The sequence below is a fragment of the Symphalangus syndactylus genome, chromosome 9 (assembly GCF_028878055.3).
Source record: "Symphalangus syndactylus isolate Jambi chromosome 9, NHGRI_mSymSyn1-v2.1_pri, whole genome shotgun sequence".
In the NCBI taxonomy this organism is placed as follows: domain Eukaryota; kingdom Metazoa; phylum Chordata; class Mammalia; order Primates; family Hylobatidae; genus Symphalangus; species Symphalangus syndactylus.
Genome location: NC_072431.2, coordinates 95,352,990 through 95,366,997, shown reverse-complemented (window position 1 = coordinate 95,366,997; position 14,008 = coordinate 95,352,990). Strand labels below are relative to the sequence as shown.

The 14,008-nt window shown below is 37.1% G+C and overlaps 1 protein-coding gene and 1 long non-coding RNA gene across 3 annotated transcripts in view; one reads left to right on the top strand and one right to left on the bottom strand.

Annotated features, from left to right (window-relative positions):
* Positions 1-14,008, bottom strand: part of DPY19L2 (dpy-19 like 2) — a 125,380-nt gene that overhangs the window by 11,197 nt on the left and 100,175 nt on the right. For both annotated transcript variants that reach the window (XM_055293438.2, XM_055293439.2), the window contains exons 21-22: positions 12,920-13,019; positions 11,401-11,526 (exon numbers count right to left, since the gene is read on the bottom strand). In XM_055293438.2, coding sequence (XP_055149413.1) covers positions 11,401-11,526; positions 12,920-13,019 — 226 coding nt within the window. The remainder of the gene's footprint in view (positions 1-11,400; positions 11,527-12,919; positions 13,020-14,008) is intronic.
* LOC129490046 (uncharacterized) overlaps positions 1-14,008 on the top strand; it is an 86,848-nt gene that overhangs the window by 52,923 nt on the left and 19,917 nt on the right. The gene's annotated exons all lie outside the window — the stretch shown is intronic.

Genomic DNA, 14,008 nt, shown 5'->3' with positions numbered 1-14,008 from the left:
GATATAAGATTTTCTATTTCTTAAGTGAGCTTTGATTTTGCATCTTTCAAGGAACTTGTCCATTTTATCTATTTTGTCCTACTTAGTGGAATAAATTTGTTCCTAAAACTCCCTCATTATCCTTTCCATTTCTTCAGATCCTGTAGTGATAAAATCTTTCTTATTCCTGATATTAGTAATTTCTGTCCTCAATCTTTTAGTTTGGATAGGAGTTTATCAATTTTATTAATCTTCTCAAGAATCAGTGTTTGGTTTTACTGACTTTTCCCTGTTTTGGGGGGGAGATACACACTGATTTTGATTCTAATCTTTATGCTTTGTTTTCTTCTCCTTACTTTGGAGTTTACTTGTTCTTTTTTTCTAGTTCCTTAAGGGGAAGCTCAGTGACTGATATGAGGCCTTTCTTCTTTTTCTATTATAGGCATTCGACATAAAAACAAATCTCTCTACTGCTGTATCTGCATCCCACAAATGGCAGGATGGTGTTCTCATTTTCCGTTAGGTCAACATATGTTGAAACTAACCCTCCTTTTGTTTCTTCTTCACCATGGATTATCTGGAAGTGTATTACTTAGTTTCTAAACATTTGAGGGAATTTCCATTTAGAATTCTGTTACTGATTTCTAATTTAATTTCATTGTAGTCAGAGATTGTACTTTACATGATATAAAGTAAAATTTTAAATGTGTCAATACTTGCTTTGTGGCCTACAAAATGGTCTTTTTTGATAAATAGTCTGTGTGTGCTTGAATGTCTATTTTGCTCTTTTAGGGTGGTGTGTACTGTAAATATCAGTTAGGTCATACTGGTTGATGGCGTCATTCAAGTCTTCCGTATTCTTGCCAAATTTCTTTTTATTTGTTATACAAATTATTTAGAGAAGGCTATTAAAATTTCTAACTATACTGTAAATTTGTCTATTTTTTCCTAAAGTTCTATCAGTTGTGTTTCATATTTTTGAAGCTCTGTTATCTAAGTGCATAAATGTTCAGGGTTGCTACATCCTCTTCAAAAATAAATCCATTCTTCATTTAAAAATCCTTGTTTTTTTATTATTATAAAGTTTTAGGGTACATGTGCACAATGTGCAGGTTTGTTACATATGTATCCATGTGCCATGTTGGTGTGCTGCACCCATTAACTCCTCATTTAGCATTAGGTATATCTCCTAATGCTGGCCCTCCCCCCACCCCCCACCCCACAACAGTCCCCAGAGTGTGATGTTCCCCTTCCTGTGTCCATGTGTTCTCATTGTTCAATTCCCACCTATGAGTGAGAACATGCGGTGTTTGGTTTTTTGTCCTTGCAATAGTTTACTGAGAACGATGGTTTCCAGTTTCATCCATGTCCCTACAAAGGACATGAACTCATCATTTTTTATGGCTGCATAGTATTCCATGGTGTATATGTGTCACATTTTCTTAATCCAGTCTATCGTTGCTGGACATTTGGGTTGGTTCCAAGTCTTTGCTATTGTGAATAGTGCCACAATAAACATACGTGTGCATGTCTTTATAGCAGCATGATTTATAGTCCTTTGGGTATATACCCAGTAATGGGATGGCTGGCTCAAATGGTATTTCTAGTTCTAGATCCCTGAGGAATCGCCACACTGACTTCCACAATGGTTGAACTAGTTTACAGTCCCACCAACAGTGTAAAAGTGTCCCTATTTCTCCACATCCTCTCCAGCACCTGTTGTTTCCTGACTTTTTAATGATCCCCATTCTAACTGGTGTGAGATGGTATCTCATTGTGGTTTTGATTTGCATTTCTCTGATGGCCAGTGATGATGAGCATTTTTTCATGTGTTTTTTGGCTGCATAAAGAAGTGTCTGTTCATGTCCTTTGCCCACTTTTTGATGGGGTTTGTTTTTTTCTTGTAAATTTGTTTGAGTTCATTGTAGATTCTGGATATTAGCCCTTCGTCAGATGAGTAGGTTGTGGAAATTTTCTCCCATTTTGTAGGTTGCCTGTTCACTCTGATGGTAGTTTCTTTTGCTGTGCAGAAGCTCTTTAGTTTAATTAGATCCCATTTGTCAATTTTGGCTTTTGTTGCCATTGCTTTTGGTGTTTTAGACATGAAGTCCTTGCCCATGCCTATGTCCTGAATGGTATTGCCTAGGTTTTTTTCTAGGGTTTTTATGGTTTTAGGTCTAACATGTAAGTCTTTAATCCATCTTGAATTAATTTTTGTATAACGTGTAAGGAAGGGATCCAGTTTCAGCTTTCTACAAATGGCTAGCCAGTTTTCCCACCACCATTTATTAAATAAGGAATCTTTATCCCATTGCTTGTTTTTGTCAGGTTTGTCAAAGACCAGATAGTTGTAGATATGCAGCATCATTTCTGAGGGCTCTGTTCTGTTCCATTGATCTATGTCTCTGTTGTGGTACCAATACCATGCTGTTTTGGTTACTGTAGCCTTGTAGTATAGTTTGAAGTCAGCTAGCATGATGCCTCCAGCTTTGTTCTTTTGGCTTAGGATTGACTTGGCGATGCAGGCTCTTTTTTGGTTCCATATGAACTTTAAAGTAGTTTTTTCCAATTCTGTGAAGAAAGTCATTGGTAGCTTGATGGGGATGGCATTGAATCTATAAATTACCTTGGGAAGTATGGCCATTTTCACGATATTGATTCTTCCAACCCATGAGCATGGAATGTTCTTCCATTTGTTTGTATCCTCTTTTATTTCATTGAGCAGTGGTTTGTAGTTCTCCTTGAAAAGGTCCTTCACATCCCTTGTAAGTTGGATTCCTAGGTATTTTATTCTCTTTGAAGCAATTGTGAATGGGAGTTCACTCATGATTTGGCTCTCTGTTTGTCTGTTATTGGTGTACAAGAATGCTTGTGATTTTTGTACATTGATTTTGTATCTTGAGACTTTGCTGAAGTTATTTATCAGCTTAAGGAGATTTTGAGCTGAGACAATGGGGTTTTCTAGATATACAATCATGTCATCTGCAAACAGGGACAATTTGACTTCCTCTTTTCCTAATTGAATACCCTTTATTTCCTTCTCCTGCCTGATTGCCCTGGCCAGAACTTCCAACACTATGTTGAATAGGAGTGGTAAGAGAGGGCATCCCTGTCTTGTGCCAGTTTTCAAAGGGAATGCTTCCAGTTTTTGCCCATTCAGTATGATATTGGCTGTGGGTTTGTCATAGATAGCCTTGATTATTTTAAGATACGTCCCATCAATACCTAATTTATTGAGAGTTTTTAGCATGAAGTGTTGTTGAATTTTGTCAAAGGCCTTTTCTGCATCTGTTGAGATAATCATGTGGTTTTTGTCTTTGGTTCTGTTTATATGCTGGATTACATTTATTGATTTGCGTATGTTGAACCAGCCTTGCATCCCAGGGATGAAGCCCACTTGATCATGGTGGATAAGCTTTTTGATGTGCTGCTGGATTCCGTTTGCCAGTATTTTATTGAGGATTTTTGCATCAATGTTCATCAAGGATATTGGTCTAAAATTCTCTTTTTTGGTTGTGTCTCTGCCATGCTTTGGTATCAGGATGATGCTGGCCTCATAAAATGTGTTAGGGAGGATTCCCTCTTTTTCTATTGATTGGAATAGTTTCAGAAGGAATAGTACCAGTTCCTCCTTGTACCTCTGGTAGCATTTGGCTGTGAATCCATCATGTCCTGGACTCTTTTTGGTTGGTAAGATATTGATTATTGCCACAATTTCAGAGCCTGTTATTGGTCTATTCAGAGATTCAACTTCTTCCCGGTTTAGTCTTGGGAGGGTGTATTTGTCAAGAAATTTATCAATTTCTTCTAGATTTTCTAGTTTATTTGCGTAGAGGTGTTTGTAGTATTCTCTGATGGTAGATTGTATTTCTGTGGGATCGGTGGTGATATCCCTTTTAACATTTTTTATTGCATCTATTTGATTCTTCTCTCTTTTCTTCTTTATTAGTCTTGCTAGCAGTCTATCAATTTTGTTGATATTTTCAAAAAACCAGCTCCTGGATTCATTAATTTTTTGAAGGGGTTTTTGTGTCTCTATTTCCTTCAGTTCTGCTCTGACTTTAGTTATTTCTTGCCTTCTGCTAGCTTTTGAATGTGTTTGCTCTTGCTTTTCTAGTTCTTTTAATTGTGATATTAGGGTGTCAATTTTGGATCTTTCCTGCTTTCTCTTGTGGGCATTTAGTGCTATAAATTTCCCTCTACACACTGCTTTGAATGTGTCCCAGAGATTCTGGTATGTTGTGTCTTTGTTCTCGTTGGCTTCAAAGAACATCTTTATTTCTGCCTTCATTTCGTTATGTACCCAGTAGTCATTCAGGAGCAGGTTGTTCAGTTTCCATGTAGTTGAGCGGTTTTGAGTGAGTTTCTTAATCCTGAGTCCTAGTTTGATTGCACTGTGGTCTGACAGACAGTTTTTTATAATTTCTGTTCTTTTACATTTGCTGAGGAGGGCTTTACTTCCAACTATGTGGTCAATTTTGGAATAGGTGTGGTGTGGTACTTAAAAATGTATATTCTGTTGATTTGGGGTGAAGAGTTCTGTAGATATCTATTAGGTCCACATGGTGCAGAGCTGAGTTCAATTCCTGGGAATCCTTGTTAACTTTCTGTCTCATTGATCTGTCTAATGTTGACAGTGGGGTGTTAAAATCTCCCATTATTATTGTGTGGGAGTCTAAGTCTCTTTGTAGGTCACTCAGGACTTGACTTGCTTTATGAATCTGGGTGCTCCTGTATTGGGTGTATATATATTTAGGATAGTTAGCTCTTCTTTTTGAATGGATCCCTTTACCATTATGTAATGGCCTTCTTTGTCTCTTTTGATCTTTGTTGGTTTAAAGTCTGTTTTATCAGAGACTAGGATTGCAACCCAGGCCTTCTTTTGTTTTCCATTTGCTTGGTAGATCTTCCTCCATCCCTTTATTTTGAGTCTATGTGTGTCTCTGCATGTGAGATGGGTTTCCTAAATACAGCACACTGATGAGTCTTGACTCCTTATCCAATTTGCCAGTCTCTGTCTTTTAATTGGAGCATTTAGCCTGTTTACATTTAAAGTTAATATTGTTATGTGTGAATTTGATCCTGTCATTACAATGTTAGCTGGTTATTTTGCTTGTTAGTTGATGTAGTTTCTTCTTAGCCTCAATGGTCTTTACAATTTGGCATGCTTTTGCAGGGGCTGGTACCAGTTGTTCCTTTCCATGTTTAGTGCTTCCTTCAGGAGCTCTTTTAGGGCAGGCCTGGTGGTGACAAAATCTCTCAGCGTTTGCTTGTCTGTAAAGGATTTTATTTCTCCTTCACTTATGAAGCTTAGTTTGGCTGGATATGAAATTCTGGGTTGAAAATTCTTTTCTTTAAGAATGTTGAATATCGGCCCCCACTCTCTTCTGGCTTGTAGAGTTTCTATTGAGAGATCTGCTGTTAGTCTGATGGTCTTCCCTTTGTGGGTAGCCTGACCTTTCTCTCTGGCTGCTCTTAACATTTTTTCCTTCATTTCCACTTTGGTGAATCTGAAAATTATGTGTCTTGGGGTTGCTCTTCTCCAGGAGTATCTTTGTGGCGTTCTCTGTATTTCCTGAATCTGAATGTTGGCCTGCCTTGCTAGATTGGGGAAGTTCTCCTGGATAATATCTTGCAGAGTGTTTTCCAACTTGGTTCCATTCTCCCCGTCACTTTCAGACGTAGGTTTTGTCTTTTCACATAGTCCCATATTTCTTGGAGGCTTTGTTACTTTCTTTTTATTCTTTTTTCTCTAGACTTCCCTTCTCGCTTCATTTCATTCATTTCATCTTCCATCACTGATACCCTTTCTTCCAGTTGATCGCATCAGCTACTGAGGCTTCTGTATTCTTCACATAGTTCTCGAAACTTGGCTTTCAGCTCCATCAGCTCCTTTAAGAACTTCTCTGCATTGGTCATTTTAGTTATACATTTGTCTAATTTTTTTTCAAAGTTTTCAACTTCTTTGCCTTTGGTTTGAATTTCTCCTGTAGCTCAGAGTAGTTTGATCGTCTGAAGCCTTCTTCTCTCAACTTGTCAAAGTCATTCTCCATCCAGCTTTGTTCCGTTGCTGGTGAGGAACTGCATTCCTTTGGAGGAGGAGAGGCACTCTGCTTTTTAGAGTTTCCAGTTTTTCTGCTCTGTTTTCTCCCCATCTTTGTAGTTTTTTCTACTTTTGGTCTTTGATGATGGTGATGTACAGATGGGTTTTTGGTGTGGGTGTCCTTTCTGTCTGTTAGTTTTCCTTCTAACAGACAGGACCCTCAGCTGCAGATCTGTTGGAGTTTGCTAGAGGTCCACTCCAGACCCAGTTTGCCTGGGTCTCAGCAGCGGTGGCTGCAGTACAGCAGATATTCATGAACCACAAATTCAGCTGTCTGATCGTTCCTCTGGAAGTTTTGTCTCAGAGGAGTATCTGGCCAAGTGAGATGTCAGTCTGTCCCTACTGGCAGGTGCCTCCCAGTTAGGCTGCTCTGGGGTCAGGGACCTGCTTTAGGAGGCAGTCTTCCCTTTCTCAGATCTCCAGCTGCGTGCTGGGAAAACCCCTACTCTCTTCAAAGCTGTCAGACAGGGACATTTAAGTCTGCAGAGGTTACTGCTGACATTTTGTTTGTCTGTGCCCTGCCAAGGTGGAGCCTACAGAGGCAGGCAGGCCTCCTTGAGCTGTGGTGGGCTCCACCCAGTTTGAGCTTCCTGGCTGCTTTGTTTACCTAAGCAAGCCTGGGCAATGGTGGGCGCCCCTCCCCCAGCCTCACTGCCACCTTGCAGTTTGATCTCAGACTGCTGTGCTAGCAATCAGCGAGACTCCATGAGCGTAGGACCCTTCGAGCCAGGTGCAGGACACAATCTCCTAGTGTGCCGTTTTCCAAGCCCATTGGAAAAGCACAGTATTAGGGTGGGAGTGTCCCGATTTTCCAGGTGCCTTCTGTCACCCCTTTCTTTGACTAGGAGAGGAAACTCCCTGACCCCTTCTGCTTACGGAGTGAGACAATGCCTTGCCCTGCTTCAGCTTGGCTCGTGCATGGTGTGCTAAACCGACTGTCCTGCACCCACTGTTTGGCACTCCCTAGTGAGATGAACCCGGTACCTCAGATGGAAATGCATTAATCACCGGTCTTCTGCGTCACTCACGCTGGGAGCTGTAGACTGTAGCTGTTCCTATTCGGCCATCTTGGCTCCACCTCAAAAATCCTTGTTTAACCTTGATAATATTCTTAGCATTCAAATGTACTTTGATGTTATTACAGCCACACCAGCTTTCACTGACTAGTAGTAGCCTCACATGTCCTTTTCCTATCTGTTAACTTTTAACCTCTTTGTCTCTTTATATTTAAATAAATTTCTTGAAAGTAACCTATAGTAGGGTCTTGCTTTGCTATGCAATCTGACAATTATTTTCATTTGTGGCATTCAGAGGTATATTCGTTTCCTATTGCTGCTATAACAAATTACCACAAACAGTTGCTTAAAGCAATATATATTTATTCTCTTTCAAATTTTGGAGCTCATAAGTCTAAAATCACGGTATTGGCAGGACTCCAATCCTTCAGGAGGCTCTAGAAGAAAATCCACTTCCTTGCCTTTTCCAGCCCTAGAAGCTGGCCTCATTCCTTGGCTTGTGGCCTTATATCACTCCAACTTCTGCTTCCACCATCACATCACCTTTTTGATCTCTTACTCATTTGCCTCCTCCTTATAAAGACTTTGTGATTACATTTGTCCTACCTGGATAATAAGGATAATCTCCACATCTCATGAGCATTAATTTAATCACATTTGCAAATTTCCTTTTTCCATGTGAGTAACATAATTCACAATTTCTGGGAATTAGGACATGGCCATCGTGGGGGGCTCATTATTCAGCCTACCACAAGTCCATGTACACTTAATGTGATAATTGATATGGTTAGATTTAAGTCTGTCATCTCGGTGTTTTCTCTTTGTTCCATCTGATCTTCATCTCCCTTTTCCACTTCTTCTGCCTTATTTTGGATTGAGTGATTTTTATAATTCCATTTTAATCTTCTCTGTTGCCTTTTGGATTCCGTCAATTTTTGCTTCATATATTTTGAAATTCTCTTTTAAGTTCATATGCACTCAAATTGTTATATCTTTCTCCCGTACTGAACTATTTTGCATTCTAAAACATAGTCATTTCTAGTAATATTCTTTGTCTTAACATCTGTCTTCTCTAATATTTATATATTTTTCACTTCAGCTTTTCTAATGTTTACTCACATGATATCTTTTCCATTATTGTTCCTTCAGCCAATATACATATCTGTATTTATGGACTGCCTGCAAGAGGTGCATTTTAGATAGGTTTTGCTCTTGTATTCAGTTTGCCGCCTTTTGTTTGGAAGAATTTAGTCCTCTTTCACTTTGAAATTACTGATATGGTTTGATATAGGCTTCCTATTGTGCTCTTTTGTTTTTTTTAAAAAAAACTTTTTATTTCAAGACATTTGGAGATCCACATTAAGTGAGAGATAATACAAGTAGCTCTTGTACAGTCTTTGGATCATGTCTTCCACCATGGTAATATCTTGAACATTTGTATAATATCACAGCCAGATAATTCACATTGATAGAACGGTGATAGAGAGCATTTCCATAACCACAGAGATCCCTTGTACAGCCACACATACTATACTTCCCCCACATTCCCACCCCACCCTAACCCCTCACAACCACAAATCATCCATATCTATAATTTTGTCATTTGAAGACAGTTATACAAATGGAATCATACAGTATGTAACCTTTGGGGATTGTCTTTCTTCATTCAAACAATTCTCTGGAGATTCATGCAGGATCTTGAGTGTATCAATAGTTTGATCCTATTGCTGAGCAGTATTCCACGGTATGAATAGATCACTATTATTTAATCATTCACCTTGCAAAAAACATCTGGGTTGTTTCAGGTTTAGGCTATTACAAATAAAGCTGCTATAGACATTTTTCTACAGAATTTTGTGTGAACACAACTTTCCACCTTTCTGGGAAAAAATGCCCAATACAATTGCTGGGTCTTAAGTTAGTTATATGTTTAGGTTTTTTTCCCCTTTTAGTTTTAGTTGACAAGTAATACTTGTACATATTTATGGAGTATAGAGGGATATTTCAATGCATAATTACAATGTGTAATGATCAAATCAGGGTAATTAGGATATCCGTCACCGCAAACGTTTACCATCTGTTTGTGCTGGGAACATTCAGAATCCTCTGTTCTGGCTTTCTTGACATATAACGATAAATTACTGTTAACTAATATTCACTCTACAGTGCCAGAGAGCACTATAACTTATTCCTTCTATTTATCTGTAGTTTTGTATCTCTTAACCAACCTCTCCTTATCTTCTCCTCCCTACCCTTCCCACTCAGCCTCTAATTACCACAATTCTACTCTACTTCTATGAGCTACTTCTTTGAGCTTCCACATGAGTGACAACATGCACTATTCATCTTTCTGTGGCTGACTTATTTCACTTAATGTATCCAGGTTCATCCATGTCTAGGCTTGCCATTATGCTCTTTTTTTCCCCACTGTTTATTTTTTGAGTGGTTTTGATAGGGAAGACAACAAGCATCTTTAACATATCATGATTTACTTACCATTTAAATTGGGTTATTTCTAGTAAATCATACATTTCCACGGTTTACTCAATTTTTGTGCTATTGTCATGTATATTTATGTCATAAACTAAAAAATATAATGGTATCACCTTTGCCTTAAATAATGTCTTTTAAAGATTTTCAGAGAAGAAAAACATATAGTGATTAATATCCACATATTTACCATTTTCAGTGCATTTCAATATTTCTTGTATATCTGAGTTACCATCTGGCATCATTTCTCATCAGCTGATAGAACTTCTTGTCCATCTTGAAGTATAAATCTGTTACCAACAAATTATCTTAGATTTTGTTGATCTGAAAAATGTATTTTTGGCCTCCATTTTAAAAAGATAGTTTCATTAAATATAGAATTGTTGATTTTTCTTCCTCAGCACTTTGAATTATCATTCCAGTGTCTGATAATTTCCACTATTTATGTTGGGAAGTCAGATGTTTATATAGCATATCATTTTTTTCTCTTATTTTCAAGATTTTCTCTTAATCTTTGATTTTACCATTTTGACTATAATGTGCCTTGCTTTGGTTTTCTTTGGGCTTCACCCAGTTGAATTTGTTGAGCTTAGCAGATCTCTAAGTTAGTAGCTTTTATCAAACTTGAGAAATTTTTGGACAACATTTCTTCAATATTTTTTCTGTCATGTTCTTTTTTTCATTACATCTAATACTAAAATTATGCATGTGTTGAACTACTTAATGTTACATAGGTCTGTGACTTTGGTTATTTTTCAATCATCTTTTTGGCTCCTGTTCTTTTGATTAACTATTCTCTCTTGATCTATCTTCAAATTCACTGCATTTTCTGTTCAAATGTTCTGTTTTCATCTCAAAATTGTTGTTGAGTACATTTAAATAATTTTCATTTCATTTATTATACTTTTCAGCTCTAGAATTTCCATGGGGGCTGGAGTGTTTCTATTTCTCTGCTGAGATTCCATAGCTCTTCACTCATGGATACCATGTTTTCTTTTAATTCGTTGAATACATTTTTCTTAAGCCTTTGAATGTATTTGTAATAGTGGCTTTGCAGTCTTTGGCTGCTAAATCCAACATCTGGACCTACTTGAATCGGTTTCTATTAACTTATTTTTTTCAGAGTGTTGGTCATACTTTCTCATTTTAGTTTGCATCTCTGAAACCTTTTGCACATTGTAAATGATATTTTGAAGTGACTGTAGAACCTGTTTTGTTCTTCTGATTGCCAATGTGTCATTCTAGGAGACAATTAATGTGCCTGAATTTTCTGTCATGTGCAACAGCTAATATCTGTGCTTAGGAGCCTAAACAAAGGCCTCATAAGATCAATTACACATCTTAGAATTTTATGATTTTTAGAGATTCAAAATTCAGAAATTAAAAAATTTTAATTAGGAATGTTTTCCTTATGTCATTTTGGGTTTTGTCACTTTTAAGTCTTACAAATCCAATGTAATTCAGCTATAATACAGAATGCCAATATCTCACTTTGTTGTAAATTCAAATCCATATTTCAGATATCTAATAAAAATTTTCATAAATATTTCAAAAATTATGAAAAAAGCTAAGTGAAAGATGTTAAATTGAAAAATCAGGATATTAAATATACTATAATGTTTGGAATTAAATTCTACTTCATTGATAGTATAGTTTTACTTCTCTAGATGAAATAATTTAAACTAAGGTACCAGGATAACATTTTAATAAATTTAAAATAAAAATTCTTAAAGAATCAGGACTACTGTAATAAAGTGAAACATTTGTTGCTTAAAAATATACCATATCAGATAGCATATGGTTAATACTCACTTAGTTCTCACAACACACCATGCCTCTTCTAAAACATAATAATTCACATGTAACTCCAACAATTTATCTCTTACTTCTTTGGCAGATTTTCGACTATATGTAGAATAAACTATTTTTGTCCGAGCCCTTTAAAGTTAAACAATAGTTTAAAAGATTTTAAAATAAATGATAATAGAATAGACTAAAAAAATCTTACTAGCATATTGAAATCTTAATAGTCACTGGATGGAACACTGATATACATGACTCAAAACAGCATCAATTATTTTGGGGATGGCAGTTTCCACATTCCTACTTATATTTTGAATGTAATAAAACTTACAGCAATTTAATTTTGCATATACTGCTCATTACTGTATAAGATAGTCTAAAGTTGTACTGGGTAGCAGAGAGCAGCTTAGGATATATAATTTTCTTCTCATAATTCACACAGTTTTCAGAGAATATATTCTGACAGAGACTGAATGTAGTGAAAACACATCTTTCAATGCTTAATTTCATCTAAAGAAGCTCTGACAAACACATGAATTGAAATTGAGTGTATCAAGTAGAACACTTAGACAATGGGCATCCAGGGTGTCAGAACAGGTAGGAAAAGCACCTTCACAGAATCTTGAGAAATGGGGATGGTCACCAAAATATGGTACAATAGGTGATTTGACCGTAGTCGGAGTTCTTACAAAATCCTAACAAACTATCACTTATGCATTGGATGTTGCTTAGAATTTCAAGCATATGGGATGCTCAGTCACCACAGTGGTTTCCATGCCAGTTCACTGCAGTAGAAGAGAGAGAGCATCAGGTACATTTCTAAGGTGTCTGACTCCAAGCCCTGGCTCCTAGGCAGCAGACCTAAAACTTTTAAATAATTTAAACATTTGCCTCTAACAATAGGCCAAAAATCCACTTTTAAAAACGATTACCCTGACAACTACTAGAATAGCCAAAATAATTTTTTAAATCAGCCATTTAAGGAAAGCAAAACTTTTAGACATCAATGGAAACTAGAGTTCTCATAATCGGCTAGCAAAAATACTCTAAATTTTCATGAAAGCATGTAATATATAATAGCAACTTTCATGTACTTTTTCTACCTGTCACAAAAAGCTAGTCATTGGCCACCAGTAAGATCTAGAAATCATTTCTTAAATCAGAGTGGGGCTTGTGGTGTAGAGCAGGGGTTGGCAAACCATGGCTGTGAGTAAAATCCACCCTACTCTTCCAACTATCTAGTAGTTTTACTGGAACACACACACACATCATAAATATGTGACACATTTGTCACTTTGGGAAAAACTGGCTTTTGCATTTTTCAGTTTTCAGAGGTCTGCTTGCTCCAGAGGCAACAGGTACGTATTGTTATTTCTGGATGGTTATTGTCATTTTTTTTTAACTTCCAGCACGAAAATGAGGATGAGTTTGTGTGTGTGTGTGTGTGTGTGTGTGTAAAAATTTTCCCAATTCCTAAGAATTGGGAGTCGCCAAGTGAGTCTTGAAGAAATACTCATCGGCTGCCAACCTCAAGTCTGCATCTTCATAATGTGGATGATTCACAATGGGATGAAGTGTAGACAGCTTGACACTTGCCATTGTAGGCATGGCACCTGCGAAGACAGCATCTGAAAAAAAAGGATATATTCTTCAATGAAATGTTTTAAAGAAAATCAGAAGTTAAACTTACCTCTAATATGTGAACCCAAATTAAGAAGGATGATGCCTATTTACATGACCATGGACCTCATTCTTTTTATTAACTCAATAGTTATTCATTGTCTACTATAATAATAGCTGACTTTTGTTAAATGCTATCTTCGTGCTAGAAATTGTGCTGCATATTTTAACAAGAAATAACTTAATTTTCACAATTCTAAGGGTTAGGTCTTCTGTTCTTACTTTGTAGAATCTACAGACTGAGCATGTGAGGGGTCTGGGTTGTGCACTCATTAGAATCTAATGCCTGATGGTCTGAGGTGGAACAATTTCATCCAGAAACCACCCCCCACCCCCCAGTCCTGTGGAAAAAAAATGGTCTTCCACGAAACCAGTCCCTGGTGCCAAAAAGGTTGCAGACTGCTGTTGTAGATGAAGAGACACAGCCAAGTTAAGTGACTTGCCCAAGACTACACAGCTAGGAAGTTCCAGAGCCTGCCCTCTCAGCTGCTTCACTAAAGCTTCCTGCTATGCTAGAGCACCATGCTAACAGCAGGACTACAGACACACATGAAACAAAAAGAATGTAAAATGTCATATCTGTTCCAGTAATGTGAAATGCCAGGAACTGAGAGACTGCTATGAAGGGCAAGTCTCATGGGACATTTTTTCAAATGACTTTTGTGGCTTGTGAACTGTGGTCCTGTGGATGTGCCATAAAAAAAGAAAAGCATTGTTTTCTTCCCTCAGATCATCTTTAATTAAGTTCTCAGAGTTACCATTTGACTTGACACCATTTATACATGCCATGAAATCATTTCATTACTTGCTAGTAGTACTTTTTGGAGTAATAACATGTATAAATTTGGTCATAACTAGAGATACATCAAAATCTATCTGGCTTCCATTTCATCTCTTGAAATACCAGAAGACCAAATGCTTACTTCCTGGTACTTTT